Here is a 25210-nt window from a genome sequence, read left to right on the forward strand (position 1 = left end):
TGCAAGCAGCCCTGACTTTCTTTTGGGCTTCCCGCTTGATCGTAGAATCATAGAATCCCTACGGTGCAGAAGGAGGCCCATTCGGCTCATCGAGTCTGCGCCAGCCCTTGGAAAGAGCTTTTTAAAAATGAATTTAGAGTACCCAATTATTTCCCCCCCCCCCCCCAATTATCGGGCAATTTAGCGTGACCAATCCGTCTAGTGTGCGCTTCTTTTGGGATTGTGGGGGCAAGACCCACGCAAGCACGGGGAGGATGTGCGAACTCCACATGGACAGTGACCTGACGCCGGGATCAAACCCGGGTCCTCAGCGCCGCGAGGCAGCAGTGCTAACCGCTGCACCACCGTGCCGCCGAAAGAGCATCCTACTTAAGCCCACGCCTCCACCCTATCCCCGTAACCCAGTATCCCCACCAACCTTTTGGACACTAAGGGGCAATTTAGCATGGCCAATCCACCTAACCTGCACATCTTTGGACTGTGGGAGCCCACCATCTGGTGAATACCCCTGATGGGGTGACGATGTGGTGAGGCCCTTAAGAGGACATTAATTACCCATTTAGTGATCTCAATTGGCTGCGGGGCGAGAAGGCAAATTCAGCCCGGCATTTATTGGGGCAGAGGTGGGAAAATGAGGGAGTCCCCACCCACCACTCCACCTCTCGTCATTAAAAACCCATCTGGTTCACTGATGTCCTTTAGGGAAGGAAATCTGCTGACCTCACCCGGTCTGGCCTACATGTGACTGCAGACCCACATGTTGATCTTGTCGGCAACCCCCACAACCTGCAGAAAAAAATGTAAAAGCCTCCTGCATCATCTAATTGGTGCATCAATTATCGAACAGGTATTCAGATTCACAGCAGGAGCTCCTTTGGAAATGGACAGAGTGGGAACAATCCAATACCATTGTTACTGTGTTTTTCATTCATTAGTCTGCAGCACAAAACAACTAAGCAACTTGCAAATTAGGTAAAGTTAGCCTATTATTATCACAATGACCATTTTCTGACATTGAATTGCCCTATCACTGGGGGAGCATTTCGGTAACAGTGACCACAATTCAGTAAGTTTTAAAGTACTGGTGGACAAGGATAAGAGTGGTCCGAGGATGAATGTGCTAAATTGGGGGAAGGCTAATTATAACAATGTTTGGCGGGAACTGAAGAACATAGATTGGGGGCGGATGTTTGAGGGCAAATCAACATCTGACATGTGGGAGGCTTTCAAGTGGCAGTTGAAAGGAATACAGGACCGGCATGTTCCTGTGAGGAAGAAAGATAAATACGGCAATTTTCGGGAACCTTGGATGACGAGTGATATTGTAGGCCTCGTCAAAAAGAAAAAGGAGGCATTTGTCAGGGCTAAAAGGCTGGGAACAGACGAATCCTGCGTGGAATATAAGGAAAGTAGGAAGGAACTTAAGCAAGGAGTCAGGAGGGCTAGAAGGGGTCACGAAAAGTAATTGGCAAATAGGGTTAAGGAAAATCCCAAGGCTTTTTACACGTACATAAAAAGCAAGAGGGTAGCCAGGGAAAGGGTTGGCCCACTGAAGGATAGGCAAGGGAATCTATGTGTGGAGCCAGAGGAAATGGGCGAGGTACTAAATGAATACTTTGCATCAGTATTCACCAAAGAGAAGGAATTGGTAGATGTTGAGTCTGGAGAAGGGGGTGTAGATAGCCTGGGTCACATTGAGATCCAAAAAGACGAGGTGTTGAGTGTCTTAAAAAATATTAAGGTAGATAAGTCCCCAGGGCCTGATGGGATCTACCCCAGAATACTGAAGGAGGCTGGAGAGGAAATTGCTGAGGCCTTGACAGAAATCTTTGGATCCTCGCTGTCTTCAGGGATATCCCGGAGGACTGGAGAATAGCCAATGTTGTTCCTCTGTTTAAGAAGGGTAGCAAGGGTAATCCCGGGAACTACAGGCCGGTGAGCCTTACTTCAGTGGTCGGGAAATTACTGGAGAGAATTCTTCGAGACAGGATCTACTCCCATTTGGAAGCAAATGGACGTATTAGTGAGAGGCAGCACGGTTTTGTGAAGGGGAGGTCGTGTCTCACTAACTTGATAGAGTTTTTCGAGGAGGTCACTAAGATGATTGATGCAGGTAGGGCAGTAGATGTTGTCTATATGGACTTCAGTAAGGCCTTTGACAAGGTCCCTCATGGTAGACTAGTACAAAAGGTGAAGTCACACGGGATCAGGGGTGAGCTGGCAAGGTGGATACAGAACTGGCTAGGCCATAGAAGGCAGAGAGTAGCAATGGAGGGATGCTTTTCTAATTGGAGGGCTGTGACCAGTGGTGTTCCACAGGGATCAGTTCTGGGACCTTTGCTCTTTGTAGTATATATAAATGATTTGGAGGAAAATGTAACTGGTCTGATTAGTAAGTTTGCAGACGACACAAAGGTTGGTGGAATTGCGGATAGCGATGAGGACTGTCGGAGGATACAGCAGGATTTAGATTGTCTGGAGACTTGGGCAGAGAGATGGCAGATGGAGTTTAATCCGGACAAATGTGAGGTAATGCATTTTGGAAGGTCTAATGCAGGTAGGGAATATACAGTGAATGGTAGAACCCTCAAGAGTATTGAAAGTCAAAGAGATCTAGGAGTACAGGTCCACAGGTCATTGAAAGGGGCAACACAGGTGGAGAAGGTAGTCAAGAAGGCATACGGCATGGTTGCCTTCATTGGCCGGGGCATTGAGTATAAGAATTGGCAAGTCATGTTGCAGCTGTATAGAACCTTAGTTAGGCCACACTTGGAGTATAGTGTTCAATTCTGGTCGCCACACTACCAGAAGGATGTGGAGGCTTTAGAGAGGGTGCAGAAGAGATTTACCAGAATGTTGCCTGGTATGGAGGGCATTAGCTATGAGGAGCGGTTGAATAAACTCGGTTTGTTCTCACTGGATGGAAGGAGGTTGAGGGGAGACCTGATAGAGGTATACAAAATTATGAGGGGCATAGACAGAGTGGATAGTCAGAGGCTTTTCCCCGGGGTAGAGGGGTCAATTACTAGGGGGCATAGGTTTAAGGTGAGAGGGGCAAGGTTTAGAGTAGATGTACGAGGCAAGTTTTTTACGCAGAGGGTAGTGGGTGCCTGGAACTCGCTACCGGAGGAGGTAGTGGAAGCAGGGACGATAGGGACATTTAAGGGGCATCTTGACAAATATATGAATAGGATGGGAATAGAAGGATACGGACCCAGGAAGTGTAGAAGATTGTAGTTTAGTCGGGCAGCATGGTCGGCACGGGTTTGGAGGGTCGAAGGGCCTGTTCCTGTGCTGTACATTTCTTTGTTCTTTGTTCTTTCAATCGAGGGGAAGCGACAGCTGTTAACCAAGGTTTGTGTCCCATCTTCAGGTATTTCAAGCCTGCATTGCACAGTCTTGCAAAATGAAATATTGGAAGCAGAGAAATGCAGAAATCCTGTGGTGCAGTGGGTTAGTGCTTCCATCTCGGAGCCAGACGCTCCGGGTTCAAGTCCCACCCCAGGACCTGAAGGCCAAGGTGCGTTCATTATGTGGCCAAACAGGTTGAGCGTGTCAACCTTCAAACACGCCAATGGCTGGCGGTAAGAGTGGGAGAGACTCCTGGTCAATCACGCTTGATGTGGAGTGGCGCCCTAAAGCTATAAGCCCCTGGCAACAGATTAGCGACCTATTCCGGGAATTACTAGCTATGGAAATGGATGAAAGCCTGCCTTAGTGCATCACTAGGTGCGGGAACAGAAACCAGAGCTCAGGTCAGCATGGTAGCACAGTGGTTAGCACTGTTGCTTCACAGCTTGGGCGACTGTCTGTGAGGCAGCTGCACGCTCTCTCCGTGTCTGCGTAGGTTTCCTCCGGGTGCTCTGGTTTCCTCCCACAGTCCAAAGTTGTGCAGGTTAGGTGAATTGGCCATGCTAAATTGCCCTTAGTGTCCCAAAAGGTTAGATGGGGATAGGGCGGAGGTGTGGGCTTAAGTGGGGTGCTCTTTCCAAGGACCGGTGCAGACTCAATGGGCCGAATGGTCTCCTTCTGTACTGTAAATTCTATGAGGTCAGAATAAGCCAGAATGTTTCGACGTGCTGAAGGGGATTGATAGGGTGGACGCTGAGAGATTGTTGCGCTTGTTAGTGAATCTAAAACATGTGGAGGGGGGGAGGGTGATGCACAGTCAGATAAGGGGGCCGATCATATTTCGGAATGAGATGAGGAGCAATTTCTTCACTCAAAGGGGTGTGAATTTTTGGAATTCTCCACCCTGGAGGATTGCGGATGCTCCATCATTGAATTTTTAAGGCTGGGATAGACAGATAGATGTTTTATCTCTCAGGAAATTAAGGGGTACGGGGAGTGGGTGGGGAAATCGAATTGAACCTGACATTGGCCATGATCGTATTGAATGGCGAAGCAGGCTCGACAGACCCTGTCTCTACTCCTATTCTTTATGTTCTGATGAATTACTCACTGGTGCGTAAATTGTAAAGCCAAAGTTTTGCAAACTGCAGCTAATTTGTGCCTAAACAATTATTGCATTTTATTCGCTGTGGCTTTTTTATTTCTGTGGGTCACTGGAACACTTCCTCCGCCTGGCTGTGAACATTGTGAAAAGCAGTCCCCCTTTCTTTACTTCGCTCACATGACGCAACACTTTTCAGCCGTTTGCTTGATGTCTTCTAGAGTTGCTTGAGCCTTGTCCTTCAAGGTGTCGAGGTCAAGGTTCGGGATGCTGGACAGCTGCCCCAACACAGAGTCCTTCTCCGCCTCCTCTTCGTTATCCTCCTCGATCATTTTGGCCAGCTCTTTGGGCAGCTCCACGTCGCTGCCAGCCAATTGGATCTGGCTCTCGTCTAATTCACTCTGGGAAGAAAGATTCATTGAAACGTTCACCACGCTTTGAAGCCTGACTCATTACAGTTTGTTCTCTGGCTGTCGCATAAATTCACGCTTCGACTTAATGACATAACGCAGCCAATTTCCTCTGTACAAACATACATGATTACATATGATCAGCTGTAAGGAGAGCAAGAAGCTAATTGCCTTGGTTATTAATAGGCCAAATAAGACAACGTTTTCCTTGACAGGGATTGAATTCAGTAAATTACTATCCACATCAGTTCAACTTGACATTCAAAGTCAAATAACAAGGTTGGAATTGTTTCTGCTCCAGGTGTTGGACTACCTTTTAATTAGCCTCTCAATCGCGGGATCCTGAGCCCTCCCCCTTCACGATCCATCAAACACACTCCCGGCAGTTCTCCAGCAAACTTAAACATTCAGCTCCTGAAAGATTTCTAGTAGAGGAAGGTTCATTCTCTATTTCACTGATCGGACTATGCTCATTGTTCATCCGAATGCTCGGCCCATTGTTCTCTCGAAGGAGTCGTCGGGGCGCACAGAAACTGGAGGATGGCTGAAAAAAGACATCTTGTCGAAGTTTTTCATCCTGCATCCATCAGCACAATCTCCAGAATGCAAATGCCAGGGGAAACGACAACTTTCTACAGTGTGAGAAGGGGGCGCGGGGGGGATGATTGGTTGGCAAATGGATTCTGATTGGTAGAGGTGTTGCCATGGGAGATGCGGCAGTTGAACGTGACTGATTGAAAAGCTTGGACAAAGCGTCTTTATTCAGCGATTCTCAAGTTCTCGATAAGCTTCACCTATTTTGTCCTGATACACGATACCACCCCCCCCCCCCCCCCCCCCCGCCCCAACTGCATCTTTGCTGCTCTTAATTCAGGGGATGTGGCGAGTGGGGGAGGGGCGGGGGGGATTCAGAGATGATCGCAATTGGGTGGATGGTGCTCTGGGGCAGTTGAGGCTTGCGCATCCAAGGAACAAAGAACAAAGAAAAGTACAGCACAGGAACAGGCCCTTCGGCCCTCCAAGCCCGTGCCGACCTTGCTGCCCGTCTAAACTACAATCTTCTACACTTCCTGGGTCCGTATCCCTCTATTCCCATCGTATTCATATATTTGTCAAGATGCCCCTTAAACGTCACTATCGTCCCTGCTTCCACCACCTCCTCCGGCAGCGAGTTCCAGGCACCCACTACCCTCTGCGTAAAAAACGTGCCTCGTACATCTCCCCTAAACCTTGCCCCTCGCACCTTAAACCCATGCCCCCTAGTAATTGACCCCTCTACCCAGGGGAAAAGCCTCTGACTATCCACTCTGTCTATGCCCCTCATAATTTTGTTGACCTCTATCAGGTCGCCCCTCAACCTCCGTCGTTCCAGTGAGAACAAACCAAGTTTTTCCAACCGCTCCTCATAGCTAATGCCCTCCATACCAGGCAACATTCTGGTAAATCTCTTCTGCACCCTCTCTAAAGCCTCCACATCCTTCTGGTAGTGTGGCGACCAGAATTGAACACTATTCTCCAAGTGTGGCCTAACTAAGGTTCTATACAGCTGCAACATGACTTGCCAATTCTTATACTCAATGCCCCGGCCAATGAAGGCAAGCATGGCGTGTGCCTTCTTGACTACCTTCTCCACCTGTGTTGCCCCTTTCAGTGACCTGTGGACCTGTATCCAAGGGCAGCATTTCTACCCCAGGAGGACATTTGTCTTTTCGCTCCTCTCCAAAGTTAAAAGTGCAGTCGTTCCGATGGGGGCACAGAGAGGAGATTGGGGGAATCTCTCTCTCCACCACCTGCCCGCCTAAAATCCATCAGGCTGGGGGGGAGGGGGGGGGGGGGGGATGGTTAAAACTGAGGCTGATGTTCCAGCTGAAGTGGGCGTGTCCCGGGTGGATGAGTCCGGGATCCCGTGACATTTCATTTTAATTACATTGAAAAGGATTAATGATCTGAAGCAATGGACAGATGGCATTCTACTCGAGATAAAACCCCCAACCCCAGATCAGCTTACAAAATATATGGTCAGTGGGGGAAGGTTTGCAAGGTGGCCGTTTAATTATGGAGCTCAGAGAGGGTCACAAGCAGCGAGAAGTGAAGAGGATCTCATGGAAGACAAGAAGACAGTGGCGCTGACATTCCATGAAAGATGTGCAGGGTATATGGGGTTATGAGGATAGGGTGGGAGAGTGGGCATAGGTAGTGTGCTCTTCGGAGGGTCGCTGCAGACCCGATGGGCCAAATGGCCTCCTCCTGGACGCAAGAATGCAATGTTATTTATTTTTAAATAACTTCAATCTAATTTAATTCAATAATCTTTATTGTCACAAGTAGGCTTACATTGCAATGAAGTCACTGTGAAATATCCATTCCGGCGCCTGTTCGGGTACACGGAGGGAGAATTCAGAATGTCCAATTCACCCAACACGCACGTCTTTCGGGACTTGTGGGAGGAAACCGGAGCACCCGGAGGAAACCAACGCTGACACGGGGAGAACGTGCAGACTCCGTACAGACAGTGACCCAAGCCGGGAATTGAACCTGGGACCCTGGCGCTGTGAAGCCACAGTGCTAACCGCTGTGCTACCGTGCTAATTAAGTCTATTAAAAATACTGACTAATTATAAATGAACAAACTCAACTTATGACTGTGAGATTCACGGGTTTCTTCCATAGAATCCCCACAGAGCAGGAGGCCATTTGGCCCATCGAATCTGCACCGACCCTCCGAAAGAGCACCCTACCCAGGCCCACTCGCCCACCCTATCCCCATAACCCCACCTACCCTTGTCACGTGAGTGTCCCTTTAAGAAAGGTTTTGTCTTACCACATGGCTTGTAGCACGGCTTCAGTGATGTCATTTGTGGGTGGAGCTGGGCTGTGGCTGTCAGGTGAGAGAGGGTTTAGTGTTTTGGTTTCATTTTTGGTTTGTTGGTTTGGACTGCAAGAAGTTTCCCTGTTGTCCCTGTTTTTATTTTAAAGCTGTTCCAGTGAACTTGAAAGCACATTGGGTGTGACAAACTGCCTTGGTAGCTTTAAAGATAGAGTTGCTTCCCGGAAGGGGTTTTGAATGTGCTGGTTGGAGGCTAGATCAGAATCTCAGGGAAAGGACCAGTCCCATTCAAGTGAGATTACCGTGTGCTGGGCCACGCCTTTGCAAGGGGTTTTGGTTTATTGGATTTTGTATTGAATTGGAACAGTTACTAAGGAGGATTCATTAAGAGTTATATACATAGATTACTGTAGATGTTGTGTGTTGTTTCATGTTTGTAATTGATAATAAATTCTTGCTAAACATTTTATGTATGTTAACTACATTCTTATAATAAACTTTGTTTTGATAAAAGTGCCTCGGAAGTCTGATGAATCACATCTGAAGTGAACGCTCTTGTGCTCATCCTCGCCAAATTCAACAGAAAGGTTATAGGTCAGGTGAGCTTCATAATCCCCTTTGGTGTTTCTGAGCCCTGGCCCATAACACCCTGCACATCTTTCCTGGAATGTCAGCGTCACTGGCATCATCAACTTTTTTCTGATATCTTGGGCGGGATTCTCCACTCCCGCGCCGGTTGGGAGAATGGCCTGGGCCGCCAAAATTTCCCGGGACGCTGGACCGACGCCCTCCCGCGATTCTCCCGAGCGGCGGGAACGGCCCGGTCGAGTTCCGCGGGCCGCAGGCCGGAGAATCACCGGAGACACACAAAATGGTGATTCTCCGGCACCCCCGCTATTCTCAGGCCCCGCGGCCAGGCCAAAACGGCGGGTTCCCCCCGGCGCCGTCCACACCTGGTCGCTGCCGTCGTGAACGGTGCGTGAACGCTGTGGGGGGCGGCCTGCGGGGGGGGGGGGGGGCGAGGGGGGATCCTGCACCGGGGGAGGGTACCTCAAATGTGGGGTGGCCCGCGATCGGTGCCCACCGATCGTCGGGCCGTCCTCTCTGAAGGAGGACCTCCTTCCTTCCGCGGCCCCGCAAGATCTGTCCGCCATCTTCTTGCGGGGCGGACTTAGAGAGGACGGCAACCACGCATGCGCGGATGACGCCAGTTATGCGGCGCCGGCCGCGTCATCTATGCGGCGCCGCCTTTACGCGGGCGACAAGGCCTGGCGCATGTAGATGACGCGGCCCCGATACTGGCCCATTGTCAGGGCCTGAATCGGTCGGGATCGGGGCCGTTTCACGACGGCGTTCACGACGGCGTGGCCACTTTGGCGCGGGAGTGGAGAATCCCGCCCCTTATGTTTCATCAAATCACTCTGTAATTTGAGCTATGTCCTCCGAATTTGCCGCCTTCCCTAGTTTCGGACCACCTGCAGACAATTTGGCCAATTTGAATTTTTAACTCAAAAGTGTCTTTTTTGTTCCCGCCTTCATGGGATGTGGGCTTCATTGACGAGGCCAACATTTATTGCGAGCTCCTGATTGCCCTCAAAAAGGTGGTGACGAGCCGCCTTCTTGAACCGCTGCAATCCCTGTGGTGTAGGTACACTCACAGTGCTGTTAGGGAGGGAATTCCAGGATTTTGACCCACTGACGGTGACGGAACGGTGATAGAGTTACAAGTCAGGCTGGTGTGTGGCTTGGAGGGGAATGTGCAGTTGGTGGGGTTTCCGTGTGACTGCGTGTCTGCTACTCTTGCCCTTCTAGGTGGTGGAGGTCGCAGGTTTGGGAGGTGCTGTTGAAGGAGGCTTGGCGAGTTGCTGCAGTGCATCTTGTAGATGGCACACAGGGCTGCCACTGTGCGTCGGTGGAGGTGCGTTTGAATGTATAGTTTGGTGGGTGGGGTGCTGATCAGACAAGGGGTTTTGACGTGGAAGGTATTGAGCTTCTTCAGTGTTGCTGGAGCTGCACTCATCCTGGCAAGTGGGGAGTATTCCATCACACTCCTGATCTGTGCCTTCTGGTTCCAATATCCTTCATGTCTCTACCCATTGCTCCATACACTACCTTCTGCTTTTTTCATGATATGTTTGCATATTTCATGCAAATGATATGGCAACATGTTCTGACTGCTATAATTAAATGTTCGGAAGTCTCATTTGAAGAGTTCATGCAATTACAAACATCCTGAGCTTGGAATGAGTGCAAGGCCAGATTAAAACTAGTCAGAAGCTCTTTTCTAGGGTAGGAGAGTCAAGAACTAGGGGACAGAGGTTTAAAGTGCGTGGGGAAAAGTTTAGAACAGATGTGGGAGGCAAGTTTTTTTTACACAGAGGGTGGTAAATGTATTGAACGTGCTGCCTGGGGAGGTGGTGGGAGCAGGTACGATAGCGGCATTTATGGGGCATCTAGACAAATATATGAAAAGGGTGGGAATGGAAGGATACGGACCCTGTCAGTAAATACTATTTAATTCAGGCAGGTACCATGGTCGGCGCAGGCTTCGAGGGCCGAAGGACCTGGTCCTGTGCTGTTCTTTGTTCTTTGTACAGGGGATAATGAATCAACGCACCTTTCGTCACTCAATTTGAAAAGCCAATGGTCCCCTTATCATCACATCCAATTCCACCAGCGTTTTCAATGGCACTACTTACCCTAAGGCCCTGTCGAAATGTTGGCCACTCTGTGGGAAGAGAAATTGATCCAGAATTTGCCTCTCCCCAAATGTGAATCTGTCTCTCTAGATCTCCTCACAGTTTACTTTTAAATAATCGTCTGGATGTACCTTTCGCATGCTGTGTATGGTCTTCCACCTTCCCCACCCCTCCCCCCCCCCCCAGTCCCCTACATTAGGTTAACTCAAAACTTACACCAGGTATGGCCTCACAGGGCAAATTAAACCATTACACCTATCTTCTTAATCTTTTCATTCAATTTATAGAATATAATTTTCTCCCCTTTCGTAGCGTTGACCAGCTACGACTTCATTGTACACGAGCTTTCACATCCTATCTTGCTGGATAGGAAATCATTTTATCCCTAATTATAACTAATTATAATTAGTATCTAATGTAGTTTGTGTATCTGCCGTGGTCATGGGGGTCCTACACCATACTGTAAAAAACAGAGAAAGATAGAACTCAAATGATTAAACCACAATCCTAGGGCATTGCCAAGTACTTCTGAAGTGCTGGGGGAGCAGGGAGATGAGCGGATGGTGAAGATCAAGGAGAAATGGGAAGGGGAGTTGGGAGGGGAGATCAATTGGAGAGTATGGAGTGAGGCACTGAATAGGGTAAAAGGGACCTCCTCCTGTGCAAGGATGAGCCTGATACAGTTTAAGGTGGTGCACAGGGTGCAAATGACTCGGGCGAGAATGAGTGGGTTCTCTCAAGGGGCAGCAGATGAGTGTGAGAGGTGTGGGCGGGGGCCAGTGAATCACGCACACATGTTTTGGGGTTGTGAAAAATTGGGAAGATTCTGGGCGGGAGCGTTCACGGTCTTAGCCAGGGCAGTGGAGGAGGGAGTGGACCCGGACCCCTTGGGGGCGATATTTGGGGTTTCAGAGAAGCCGGAGCTCATGGAGAGGAGGAAGGCCGATGTCATGGCCTTTGCCTCTCTGATTGCATGGCGGCAAATTCTATTGGAGCGGCGGTTGGCATCGCCACCGGGGGCAGCGACACGGTTGGGTGACCTGTACGACTTCCTGCAGTTGCAGAAGATAAAGTATGAGTTAAGAGGCTCTTCATGGGGTTTTGAGGAAAGGTGGGGGATATTTGTGACCGTGTTTAAGGAGCTGTTCACCATGAGGGGGGGGGGGGGGGGGGGTGAAAACGGGAAAAGATTTGTACAGACTATATAGTTGATTGTTGGGAAGTATGTTGCCTGGGGTGATTATTTGCAGTAACCTGTTTTGATACATGTTTGTAATAAAATACATTTTTGGGGGGGAAAGTACTTCTGAAGTGTAGTCACTTTTGTAATGTAGGAAATGCCGCAGTTAATTTGCGCACAGTAAGCTCCGACAAACAGCAATGAGATCATGAGCAGAATATCTGATGTGGCGATTTTGATCGAGGGATACAGGTTGGTCAGGACTGCAAAATTCAATTGCACACTTGTGAGTGGGGTTTGCAACAATTACACTGCCACCACAACAGTTACATGGTGGCATCATAAAATGGCTTAAAGCCTCCGCATCAACTCTTTCAAATCATTGTCCCTGTGGCACACACTATTTCGTCTCTCCTCACGCTCACTGCGTTGGTCTCAATGGGTTGCGATCATCGTGTACGGTATCAGTCTCTACTTTCACACAAAATCCTTTTGTGGCTATTTTAACAACCTATTTAACATCGTGGTTTTGAATGGATTAACTCTGGACTAAAACACAAATGTGTTTGTTATCTTTTTCAACCAAGTAGACGTGGCCCTATGCTTCATTCAAACTAATTTTTTTCCTCGGCCTTGAAACTGATTATCCTTAATTGGGTAACTAAGCTCCCCCTTCACATAAATCAGAAATTAACCAGGTGTCAGTGCTTCAAGGGGCATGGGGAACAGGGAGGAAAGTGGATCGGGCAAAGATCAGATCAGCAGTGATATTATTGAATGGTTGAAATGGCTCGAGGGAATATATAGCCTACTCCTCCTATTTCTCATATTTTTAGCTCAAATTTATTACTGAATTAATCATACGGGCAGCACGGTAGCACAGTGGCTAGCACTGTTGCTTCACAGCGTCAGGGTCCCAAGTTCGATTCCCGGCTTGGGTCACTGTCTGTGTGGAGTCTGCATGTTCTCCCTGTGTCTGCGTGGGTTTCCTCCGAGTGCTCCAGTTTCCTCCCACGGGTCCCGAAATTCGGTGAATTGGACATTCTGAATTCTCCCTCCGTGTACCCAAACAGGCGACGGAAAGTGGTGACATGGGGCTTTTCACAGTAACTTCATTGCTGTGTTAATGTAAGCCTACTTGTGACGATAAAGATTATTATTATATTTTATAAGCATATTTGATTAACAAACAAATTCTTCTTCTTACACCTTACATGGGCATAAAGAAACCAACATCATTGCACAACTAATAATAATAATTTATTGTCACAATGAAGTTACTGTGAAAATCCGCTAGTTGCCACATTCCGGCACCTGTTCGGGGGGATTGGAATGGGAATTGAACCCGCGCTGCTGGTTTTGTTCTACATTACAAGCCACTTGTCTTAGCCCACTGTGCTGAACCAGCCCTCTCTGAGAGAAGAGGTTCTTCTTCATCTCAGTCCTGAATGGCTTACCCCTTATTCATAGGCTGTGACTCCTAGTTCTGGATGTCCCCAACGTGGGGAACATTCTTCCCATGTCTGGCCTGTCCAGTCCCATCAGGATTTTATATGTTTCTATGAGATCCCCTCTCATTCTTCTAAACCCCAGTGAGTACAAGCCCAGTCGATCCAGTCTTTCTCCATGTCTCAGTCCTGAAGAAAGGTTAGAGTAGCATAGGCATTGTGAGATGGAATGAAGATAGTCAAGGAGGAACCTTGTCCACCTGTGTGACGTGTTAAAACAATGAGTCAGGAATAATACTTCCAGGTAAGACAGACCAGTAGGACAAGGGGACACATGATTGAATAGTTGAAAAGCTTGCTTAAGATCGACTTTTTTTTAAAGTTCCCAACGTGTTCATAAACATTTAGAATGATCTACCAGGTGAGGAAATGGAATGAAAGGTGGGATTCGCTATGGCGTTAAAAAGTACAAAGAACAAAATACAATACAGCACAGGAACAGGCCCTTTGGCCCTCCTAGCCTGCGCCAATCACGTGTCCTATCAGACTAACCGCCTGTAACCTTCTATAACCCGTCTGTTCATGTGCCTGTCCAGATATCTCTTAAAGGTCGCTAATGTATCTGGTCAACCACCTCACTTGGCAGTGCATTCCAGGCCACCACCACCCTCTGTGTAAAAAAATTTTACCCCGCACATCACCACTGAGCCTTTCTCCCCGCAGCTTAAACTTGTGCCCCCTTGTAATTGTCATTTGCGCCCTGGGAAAAGCCTCCAACTGTTCACCCTATCTATACCCCTAATCATTTTATAAACCTCTATCAGGTCGCCCCCTCAGCCTCCGTCTCTCTCGGGAGAACAATCCCAGTTTATTCAATCGCTCTTTATAGCTAATACCCTCCATACCAGGCAACATCCTGGTAAACTTTTTCTGCACTCTCTCCAAAGCCTCCACGTCCTTCTGATAGTGCGGTGACCAGAATTGGACACAGTATTCCAAATGTGGCCTAACCAACATTTTATATAATTGTATCATAAGTTTCGAGCTTTTATACTCAATACCCCGTCCCATGAAGACAAGCATGCCAAATGCTTTCTTTACCACCATTTCCACCTGTGCTGCCACTTTTAAGGATCTGTGGACCTGCACACCCAGATCGCTCTGTGTCTCTTTGCTCCTGATGGTTCTGCCATTTATTTTATAGCTCCCACCTGAATTGGATCTACCAAAATGCATCACCTCGCATTTGTCCGGGTTAAATTCCATCTGCCATTTCTCTGCCCAATTTTGCAGCCTATCTATTTCCTGTTGTATTCTCTGACAATCTTCATCACTATCCGCAACTCCTGCAATCTTAGTATCATCCGCAAACTTGCTAATCAGACCCGCCAGTTTTCTTCCAAGTTATTTATATATATTACAAAGAGCAGAGGTCCCAGTACTGATCCCTGCGGATCACCACTAGTTACAGACCTCCATTTGGAAAAACACCCTTCCACTGCTACCCTCTGTCTTTTATGGCCCAGCCAGTTGTGGATCCATCCAGCTAGTTGAATGGCGAGTTGAGATATTGGAGGAATGAATGATCTTGAATGTTCTTCACCTATTGTTTCATGTTCTCACGAGGGAGTGCATTGCTCAATAAAACCTAAAACAAGAATCATTAGGTCCACCAGGAATTCTAAATAAAAGATTTGTAGTGTTATTGTTTCCAACGATTACAGTTAATAGTGACATTAAAAATGCGCATAGGGAAATGTAGTATGAGGACATTAAGTACATGAATAGCAACAGCACAGGTCAGAACATATTACCCGTGGAGTTGAACAGTGACAGCATTATCCTAATAAACTCCAGAAATATTGAACCAAATGATCCAATTGACATTATTAGCACTGCGAAAATAAGTAGCTTACCTTTGGGAGCCTGTACTTGTCCCTTAAATGTGTTCTCAGTGTTGCTCGTTCTGCCTTTTTTTGAGCAAAATTGGAATCACGCTCCATCCTGTAATTAAATATATATTTAGAGCCACTTGATATCTATAGTTAGCAGATCCGGCAGTTTAAAGAAAGTATTAGGAGGTACTTGCGTGTTGCTCTGATTGTAATAAGTCAGACTGTGCCCCAGGATGGAACCCAGAATTACATCTGTCCAGTAAGTTCCAGTCTAATGCAGGAGATGAACAGTCCAGGAATCATTCACTGTACCAATACATCCATTCCGGTCTTCATGTTCCACATACCCCTCCCCACACCCTTCTCCATTGTGCCCCATCAACATCTCCTTTTCGCCCGCATGTCTTTATCTAGCTTTCCCTTGAATTAATCCGTACTAGTTCCTCAACTCGGTGTTTTAGAGTTCCACATTCTCACCACTCTCTGGGTAAAGATATTCCTCTTGAATTCCCTATTGGATTGATTCGTCCAAATTTTATGAGTTTGCCGACAATTCTGGCCACTCGTTCGAGCGGATTCATCTCCTCTACATCTATCAACCCTTAACCTTAAAGACCTTGATTAGGGTGCCCCTCTGTCTTCCCTCATCTCGGAAAAAACAATCCCTGCTTGCTCAATCTTTCCTGACAGATATAACCTCCCAGTTTTTGTACCATTCCAATAAATCTTTTATGCGCCGTCTCCAGTGCCCCCATTTGAACCATACCAGGAGGAGAAATGGGGCTGGGTTTTACCATCACCAATCGGGTGGATCGGTCCCCCCCCCCCCTCCCGCACTCAGATATAATGCAGTGGGATGATGTTGGGTTGGCAATCCAGCGTCCGCCTGTCAGCCTCCGAGAATAACGAAGATGTAGCAGGTGCCGAACTCAGAAACCCACCGCCATTTTGAAAAAGAAAACATTTAACCAAGCTGAGGAGCTTATTAAAGACCCCACTGACCCCAAGTTTTCATTGCCCGCTCCATTTTTCACTGGGCACATGGTGGGGGGGAGGGATGTTCGGAGTGACTTGTGCCAGGTATGAGGAGGTGACACAAGGGCGGAGGTGAAAGCCTGAAAATACCCATTCCCATTCGGACTTCCCATTTCCCATCCCATCTCCGTCACCCCACAGGAAGCGTAAGGTCCAGCCCAATGGTCTTTCACAGTCGGACAAACACGAGGGAAAGTTGGGAATGGGATGTGAAACTGAACAAAGGCAATTCCCCAACGTGAATTGTTCATGTTCAGTGTGTAAAGTTTCTGTGGGCACTAGTTAAACTGAGTTATTAACTCATTTGTGATAAATGTGCTAATGACTATCTGGTGCAGTGCTAATGTCCCTGGATTCGGAACCCAGACTAATGTTCTACAGTCTCAGGCTCAAATCCCACCATGCTGGAATGTCAATTCAATTAATTGCTTTTTGGCTAAGATCAGGAGTAGGAATGTGCTTGCAATCAGGTGTAATCACTGTTCCTGTCAGCTTGGATCTTGCATGCCTCTCTTGTGGAGACCATGAATTGGATTCAGTTTGAATATGGATTGGTTTTTGGAGCAAATTAGGAGATGGATTAAGAGTTTCCCCTGTCCAGTCTACGCATCGGCTTTGTTAGTAGGAGAAAGGAATCTTTTTTTTGTAAATAACCATGTCACAGATGCAAAACAGTCCCGCAAAATAAAGGCAGACATTTTACCTGAAATTTACCAGCAACTACAATTACCTGAGCGCCACCTTTTAGACCATTTTCCCATTAGATTTGCCAAATGTCCAGGATTTTTCATGGATAGGATGGGTATGGAGGGATACGGCACAAGGAAGTGTTGAGGGTTTTAACCAAGGTTGGTATCATTACCAGTACAGGCTTGGAGGGCCGAAGGGCCTGTTCCTGTGCTGTATTGTTATTTGTTCTTTGTTCTTTGATTGGCTTGGAGTCTTCAGGAATTGAAGATCAAATTTGGGACACTGCTGTGGGAAACCCTGTGTGCAATCATTGATACATTCAAAAATAGATATTTTGTCACTTTCTCTGAACACTTCTCTTTGCCAGCTAAAAACTATTGAAAATGGGGGAAAGAAAGTCGGTTAGGCTGAAAGTCAAGCATCATTCAGTTGGGTAATGGGTCTTTTTCCTTTCCAATTAGCATAGGAAGGCAGGCAGCACGTCACCAGGATGGATGTGTTGGTCGACTAATGGCTGGAGCGTGGGGGAAAAGTCATGTGTTGAAACCTCCAGGAATATTTAATCACAGTTGGCAATTGTGTTCCCCAAGGGAAATATTTGAAGAGCATCTTAAAGAGTCAGGCCAAGTTAGCTGCTAAACACTACAACCAAAGGCCTCCTTCTCCACTGTAGCAATTCTATGATGCATGGATTCTATGACCATGCTTCAGGCAGAATTGATACAGGAGATTTGCTAATATATCAAATAACATTGTAAAAGTCAATAAAAACGCAACTGATTAAGAAGTATTGGAAAGAGAAAATCCTTTAGCATTTCCAAAGCAATGCCAGTTCTCATGAGTATTGCTGGAAACATTAAACTGCTTTTTTTCATCACTCTTGCGGATGCTGATCAAACTGCTGTTAACGTGTTATCTGAAGGTCAGGTTTTACTGTATTTGCCAGCTTTTTAACTCAATCAACGTGGACTATTCTGGTCTTCATCAAGAGTCTAGAAAAAACTAGTGTTTCCCGAGCTTACGTTCCAAGTCATTTTTGTTGAATCAATTAAGTTTAACCAGTGACTTAGAATGAATGAAAATTATTTCCCCTGTGGCTCTGGTGACAGCATTGTGGTCTGGTTTCAATGACAATTTTCTTGGCATGAAGAGATCACAATGACCTGAAAGACCAATGTGGAGACACAATGAGATATAGTCCAACTGTACGTTGCCAAATCTTGTTTTTTGTTAGGTATTTTATTCCAAACACATGTAGCAACAGCAAAATACAAAATACACAGTCCATAAAATCACAATCCACGGTTTGTACAATTTTTCCCCTTTTATCCCCTCCCACGATGACAAGTCCTCAAATAGCATCATGAACACCCACTGCACTGGGCCGCACGGTGGCGCAGTGGTTAGCATTGCTGCCTCACGGCACCGAGGTCCCGGGTTCGAACCCGGCTCTGGGTCACTGTCCGTGTGGAGTTTGCACATTCTCCCCGTGTCTGCGCGGGTTTCGCCCCCACAACCCAAAGATGTGCAGGGTAGGTGGATTGGCCACGCTAAATTGTCCCTTAATTGGAAAAAAATCGATTGTGTATGCTAAATTTATTTTAAAAATGAACACCCACTGCAGCTCAAAGTCCTCCTCTGACCCCCTCAACTCAAACTTAATCTTCTCCAACCGGAGAAAGTTGTACAAATCCACAGCCAAGCCATCACCCCCGGCGGCATGCCTGACCTCCAATTTATCAGGATCCTTCCCCGGGCAATTAGCAAGGCCCTTCCCCTCCGGCACTTCCAAGATACCACAAATCGCCACCCCATCGGGTCTGGCTTCACCTCCACCTCCCCCCCCCCCCCCCCCACTATCTTAGATAGCGTCCTAAACACCGCTTTCCAATAGCTCTCCACCTTCTCGCAGCCCCAAACCATCGGCGCATGATTCGCCGGCCCCCGTCCACACTTCTCACCCCCATCGGCCATCCCCTGGAAGAACCCACTCATCCTCGCCCGAGTCATGTATGCCCTGTGCACCACCTTGAACTAAATCAAGCTCATCCTCGTGCAGGAGGAGGTTGTGTTAGCCCGCCGCATCTCACACCACAGCCCCCAACCTATTTCCCTCCCCAACTCCTCCTCCCATTTGCTCTTGATCGTCCCCACTTGATGCTAAAATATTGTTTGATTTTGTTCACATCTGATTATGTTACAGGATCCAAGCTAGCTCTTAAAATACATTCATACTTTTGAAGCGTTGCTTCATTTCTTGCCCATTGCTAAGTTAAATTTCAGACAATTGTTAAGATCCATTAAAAGCCATTTATGCACTTGTATTAAACAACCATTTTGAAGTATCCTTTCCTAAGTTTTCCTTTACGTCCCTGCTCAATGGCACCTCAGCTAGGGTGTCAGAAGGGAAACCTACATTTGCTTAACCGGTTGCCTCCTATGGAACTCTGGAATAGGTTTTCTTGTCACATCAGTGTGACCCATTGGGGAGGGTGTGTGGATGGTTATCTAATGGAGGCATCAAGGGGGCCTCACTCGCCAGCTGTAGGACGGGCAGGGCTACACACACTGCTATGCACTCAGAACAGCAGGGAGCCACCAGTGGGACCCTTCCCCGTATATATTTTTAAATCAACAAAGTATTTTCAACGTTCCTTTTGCAGTGAGTATAATTAGGAAATTGTTAGTGTCATTCCTTGCTCCTATCGCAATTATCAGCAGAGCCAAAGAAAAAGTCCAATGCATCATATTGCTCTGTATAAATCAATGTCTGAAACCCGATATTGTACCTATAGCTTTTTAATTAGATACATGATGTGGTGTATCATACTTCAAAACCCACACATGTGTCATTTGGTCAGTGAGGATGTATTTTGTCTCCGCAAAGGGCAGCTTGAAATAAATTACTTGCATCGCGTTGCTAAGATAAATGCTGGCATCTCTCCCAGCCATCATATCCCCCATAGCACCCCTTACGACTCTGTAAGAAGTTTGGCAATTAAGGGCAGGAACATCGTGCACAGCTGGAACATTAGTTTTCCAATATATGTCCAGACTTTCGAGATAGAATCTTTAATATAGCCTTTTAGAATAATTCAGATCAGTGTGCAGCAGTTTTGCTGTACAAAACATGTTGTATAAAATTGTATCGACCTTCCGCATGACTTCATAATCAGTCACTATGATCTCACATATTAATTCCCAGTGCAAATGGATTCCAGGGACTAAAATGGAAGTCTAATATTCATTTTCGGTCCCAGAGCAGAAATATTGCAGAGCCTTGAAATCTGAAATAAAAACAGGAAATGTTGGAAATACTCAGTATGTCTGGCAGCATCTGTGGGGGGAGAATCAGGGCAAACAAAATGTTAAATGTAGTTTCTCTCTCCAGGGATGTGTCCTCCAGGCCTGTTTTTACGTCAAGCACTATTTTTCAGGTGTAAGTACACACATGATGGGAAGTGATGAGGCTCAGCCTTTTGTACAGAGGATGCACAAGAGAGGACATGGGGAGATTTACCAGGATGTTACCAGGTTGGGAAATTGCAGCTACGAGGAGAAATTGGGTAGAATCTTAGAATTTACAGTGCAGAAGGAGGCCATTTGCCCCATCGAGTCTGCACTAGCCCTTGGAAAGAGAACCCCACTTAAGCCCACACCTCCACCCTATCCCCGTAACCCCACCTAATACCTTTGGACACGAACCTGGGATCCTGGGACTGTTAAACAACAATGCTAACCACTGTGCTCCCATGCCGCCTAGGGTTGTTCTCCTTGGGTCAGCAGAAGCTGAGGGGAGATTTGATTCAGATGTACAAAACTGCGAGGGGGCTGGGATAGAATCGAAATAGGAAGGTCCTATTTACTTCAGCAGAGAGGTCAGTGACTGGGGGCAAAGATAAGAGGGGCGATGAGTGAAATATGCTTCACCCAGAGGGTAGTCGGGGTCTGGAACTCACTGTCTGAAAGGGTAGGAGGGAAAGAAATACTCAACACGTTGGAAAAGTTTCTGGATCTGCCCCTCCAGTGACGTGAAGGCTGTGGACCACACATTGGAAAGTGGGGTGGGGGGGGGGGGGGGGGGGGCTTGTTTCTCGCCCCGCACGGCCATGCTGGGCCTAGTGGCCTCTGTCTATGCTGTAAACGTTCTATGATTCCAGGCCTCAGCAGCTTTGTCGCTGTTGAGTTGCCCCAAGCTCCAACTCTGAGCAAATCCATAATTAATGATTTAAACACTTGTCAAAATATGTTGATATGGAAGACAGAGGTTTGGACTGGAACCGTATGATTAAAATATTGTTCGTGACTTCATGCTGATATTTGGGAGTAACCTTTTCCCTCTCGAACAGGCAATAATCTCACTGTGGTTTTGTTATTAAGCACACTGTTTGTGGCCGGTCTGATCAATAGTGATCAAATCTATTGATTCAGTGCAGCTCGATGTTAATGCAGTCTGGCTATCAAATCACGACACAACCATTTTGTAAATAAGCTGTACAATGTCAGATGTCAATGTTCATTTCAGCAGAAGTGTTAATTGGCCGGCACGGTAGCACAGCGGACTGTGGCTTCACAGCGCCAGGGTCCCGGGTTCGATTCCCGGCTTGGGTCACTGTGCGGAGTCTGCCAGTGTCTGCGTGGGTTTCCTCCGGGCGCTCCGGTTTCCTCCCACAATTCCCGAAAGACATGTTAGATGAATTGGACATTCTGAATTCTTCCTCCGTGTACCCGAACAGGCGCCGGAGTGTGGCGATGAGGGGCTTTTCACAGTAACTTCATTGCAGTGTTTATGTAAGCCTACTTGTGATAATAAAGGTTTTTAAAATTAAAAAATATTTCCACATTCCAAGCCGAGGTTTTGACATTGGGAAGCCGGTATACAGCAAGCTTAACCAGGAGAGGGCGCAATTCTGTGAGCCTTGAATCAGATATTCTAACTAACTTGTTTTGTATAGTTAAGACATGACGGCAACAAATCCAGGAATAGCAGTTGTTTCTTCGAAACGGCCTTTTCATAGGTTGGAACGGTCAACTTCCAGTGAAGAACCAAAGGCAATTTTAACTTGCCTTCCGTGATCTCCCTCAAACAGGGGAATGCGAATGTTTCCTTCAGCCTAACCCTGCAAAAAACCCCGAAACTTGCCCTTGCGTTTGAGTTAGAGAACACACCTCCCTCTGCTGGGCACTTGAAACTTCATTAAATCGATTGGAACGATCCTTCGACGGGTAAATAATAATTTAAGGATGGGGATTGGAATTAAATTGTTGTCGATTTTTAATAGGCGTATTAGAACTATTCCTGAAAGCCACATATCCTATCCGGAGTGCCCAGATACTGGACAGCTAGAATCGTAGGCGAAGTAGGTTAATCCCATAAAATTGTGCGGATCAAGCGATCTAGTCCATCGTTGCTATCTTTGAACGTTGGATCCAATAACTGTGGTGTTTGGACAGGAGGGGGGACTGGGGTCCGCCGTTCACCAGCTAACCAGCTCACTCCAGTCACACTCTTCGCCCATAGCCAAGATAACACACACACAAACACATTTAACTATCTAACTTATCTTGTTTGACCACTTCATAGACACTGGAATCTGGAGTTAACCTTCCGCCCCCAGACCCTCAACCCATGGTAACCACTCAACATTGAGCCTAAAAAAATGTGTTGCCAAAATGTTTGAAGCCTCCCCTAAGAGGAAAGTGATTGGCCAGTGGTATTGCCACTGGATCTGGTAATCCAGAGATCCAAGGTGATGCACCGGGCGATCGGAGTTCGAATCCCACCATGGCAGATGGTGAAATTTGAATTCAACGAAAACCTGGAATTAAAAATCTAATGATGAAACCATTGTCCCTCTCCAGAGTTCCCTTTAGAGGAGGAAATCTACCATCTGGCCTACATGTGACTCCAGATCCACAGCAATGCGGTTGACTCTTGACTTAAGTGAGTTAAATAAAGTTCCCGAAGACGTCTGTCCTCCGGCAGGACTCGCTTTGAACACTATCAAGGCAAGGTCAATGTCAAGACAAGGTCACTGTCAAGACAACGGCACCGTCAAGTCAAGGTAACATCAAGACAAAGGCACCATCAAGTCAAGGTCATCATCAAGGCAAGGTCAACATCAAGACAAGCTTACCATCAAGGCAAGGTCACCATCAAGCCAAGGTCACCATCAAGACAAGGTCACCATCAAGGCAAGGTCACCATCAAGGCAAGGTCACCATCAAGCCAAGGTCACCATCAAGACAAGCTTACCATCAAGACAAGGTCACCATCAAGACAAGCTCGCCATCAAGGCAAGGTCACCATCAAGACAAGGTCACCATCAAGACAAGCTCGCCATCAAGGCAAGGTCACCATCAAGACAAGGTCACCATCAAGACAAGATCACCATCAAGCCAAGGTCACCATCAAGACAAGATCACCATCAAGACAAGATCACCATCAAGACAAGGTGTGGTTCAATTATTTCATTGCCCACCCTCACATTATAACACACCTCAACTGGTTTAATCACCTGCTCTATAGCACGGGGAGAGGGGATTCTAATTGTTTTATACAATCATATTTGGCAAATTTTGCCATTGACCTAGAACAGATTGAGTAAGACTTTTAAAAAATCTTTGCTCTTCTATTGGCAATTAATGCGGCACATATGTTTCCATGTTATCACACGAAAGCTACAGGGTTTTTTTTCCACAAATCCATCTGTGTGTCAGGTGGAATCAAAAAGGCCTGTGGTAACTCGGTTCCATGCATCATCAAACCCATAGCTTTAAACGCGGACTGCTGGGAATGTATCAGATAAACCTCACTGGGCGGTTGGCACTCTTTGAGAATGTGGAATAATTCCATGTAATTAAAAATGCAATCGCTGACCCTCTTACCAAAACCAAATTGTGTCATATCAGGAATCTATTTCGCACAGTGGAGCGTCGATGTGCATTCCCCGTTTTCCTCCTGGAGATATCACATGAATTATTTGAATGAAACATGTGAAGGGAAACAGCTTTGTACTAATAAACTCAGCTAAGTGCAAACCACAGTATGGAATAGCACACTTCAATAGAAAGTTAATCTATGGGATGTTTGCCATCAGCTATTACCTTAACACTGAGAGACTGGGTAAAAAAAGTAACTGTGAATGTGATGGTCTGGTTGATTGAGATGAGATGTATAAACCCTGAGAGGAGACTGCATACTTCTGACTTCAGGGAGGAGGTTAAAACCTTGGAGAGGGTACAGAAGAGATGGAATATTGCAGCTACATGTTGACTCATAATGTCGAGGGGCTGTGACAGAGTGCATATGGACAAATTGTTTCTTCTCGAGAATGGGTGGCTGCAAAAGTTTAAAAGAACCGGCGAAACAAAAAGCAAGAGCGGAATTGAGATTCTCCGCCCCCCCCCCCCCACCGCCCCCTCCTCACACAGAGGCGGTGATCAGGAACTCAAAAAACAAAAATTGGGGTGAAAGAAGATTCCGTAGGAACTTTCAAAAGCCAATTGGACCTGTCCTTGCAGATGATGTGAAGGGCTATTGGGGGCGGGGGCGGAATTGAGACGTGGGACCAGTTTGGATAGCACCTGCGTAGAGCGAGAAGGGCCGAATGGCCGCACAGTAAGAGTCTATCATTCTGACAAAGATTCTCCAACTTGTAAAAAGTTGAGTCTGACGTCAAAAGCAAGACATTTGAAGCGTTGCAAAATATTTTAAGTGTTTATTTAGTAAGTATAACAAATTTCACCAACTCAACCATCCTGTAGCTGTCGCTTCCATGGCTCAATTTCTCGAACGCCCAATCACATTAGCAAAACAGCTTTTTTAAGATCTTCAATTGTTTGTCTATGTAGCAAAACACGGGGACGACAGAGAACCCCAACTGTTTAATCCTTTAAAGAAAAACGGTTGTCGATTCTTACACTGACTGTATCAATAAAATCGCATGTGTTGGATTTTTTTGGGGGGGCGGTGTGTGACATTTTGGAGAAAGGGCTCCTCGGTGTTTCCTGGAACCAACCGAACGGAGGTGGAGGGAAAGTGAATCGGGGAGAAAGTGTCTTCAAATGCCCACCACTGCGCAATTGCATTCCTGTCTGAGTGTACCTGCGGGGTTGAGGATTTGGGGGCAGGTCTTGACTGGGGGAGAGGGGGGGCTCAGAGATTTAACAAATAAAACGTACTTACTTTTCGTCCAACAGTTGCCGTTGGTATTCCTCAAATTCCTCTCTGGTCATCCCTTGGGCGGCGGCTTCTGATTTTTCCCCCTCGCTCTTCTCCTCGCCTCCGAGACCCCCCGTCAGGTTCTTCAGTTGCCCCCCAACCATTGATTTCACCATGAAAGCCATGGTGGTGCTGTTTTTTTTTTGGGGGGGGGGAGTTCGCCGCCTCTTTCCTGGGAAGGGGGACAAGGGAAGGAGGATGGTGGTGGTGGGGGCTGCGCTGTCGACGGTCCGGGAACAGCACCCTGTAGATCGGAGGAAGTTTCAGCACCAGGATTGTGCGGACAGCGCTCGGCTGCATGGACCAGATTTAGAGACTGTGTGGACAGCGCACTGTCTCTCCTCCTACC

General features: G+C 47.0%; 1 protein-coding gene across 1 annotated transcript; it reads right to left on the reverse strand.

Moving 5' to 3' along the window:
- cplx3a (complexin 3a) lies at positions 1-25186 on the reverse strand. The gene is made up of 3 exons (XM_072492830.1): positions 24826-25186; positions 14934-15021; positions 1-4854 (listed from the first exon to the last, which is right to left on the reverse strand). The coding sequence occupies exons 1-3, from the start codon at positions 24984-24986 to the stop codon at positions 4630-4632; spliced, it is 474 nt and encodes a 157-aa protein (XP_072348931.1). The 5' UTR covers positions 24987-25186; the 3' UTR covers positions 1-4629.
- Positions 25187-25210: the final 24 nt, after the last annotated feature.

The sequence above is a fragment of the Scyliorhinus torazame genome, chromosome 30 (genome assembly GCF_047496885.1).
Source record: "Scyliorhinus torazame isolate Kashiwa2021f chromosome 30, sScyTor2.1, whole genome shotgun sequence".
NCBI lineage: Eukaryota > Metazoa > Chordata > Chondrichthyes > Carcharhiniformes > Scyliorhinidae > Scyliorhinus > Scyliorhinus torazame.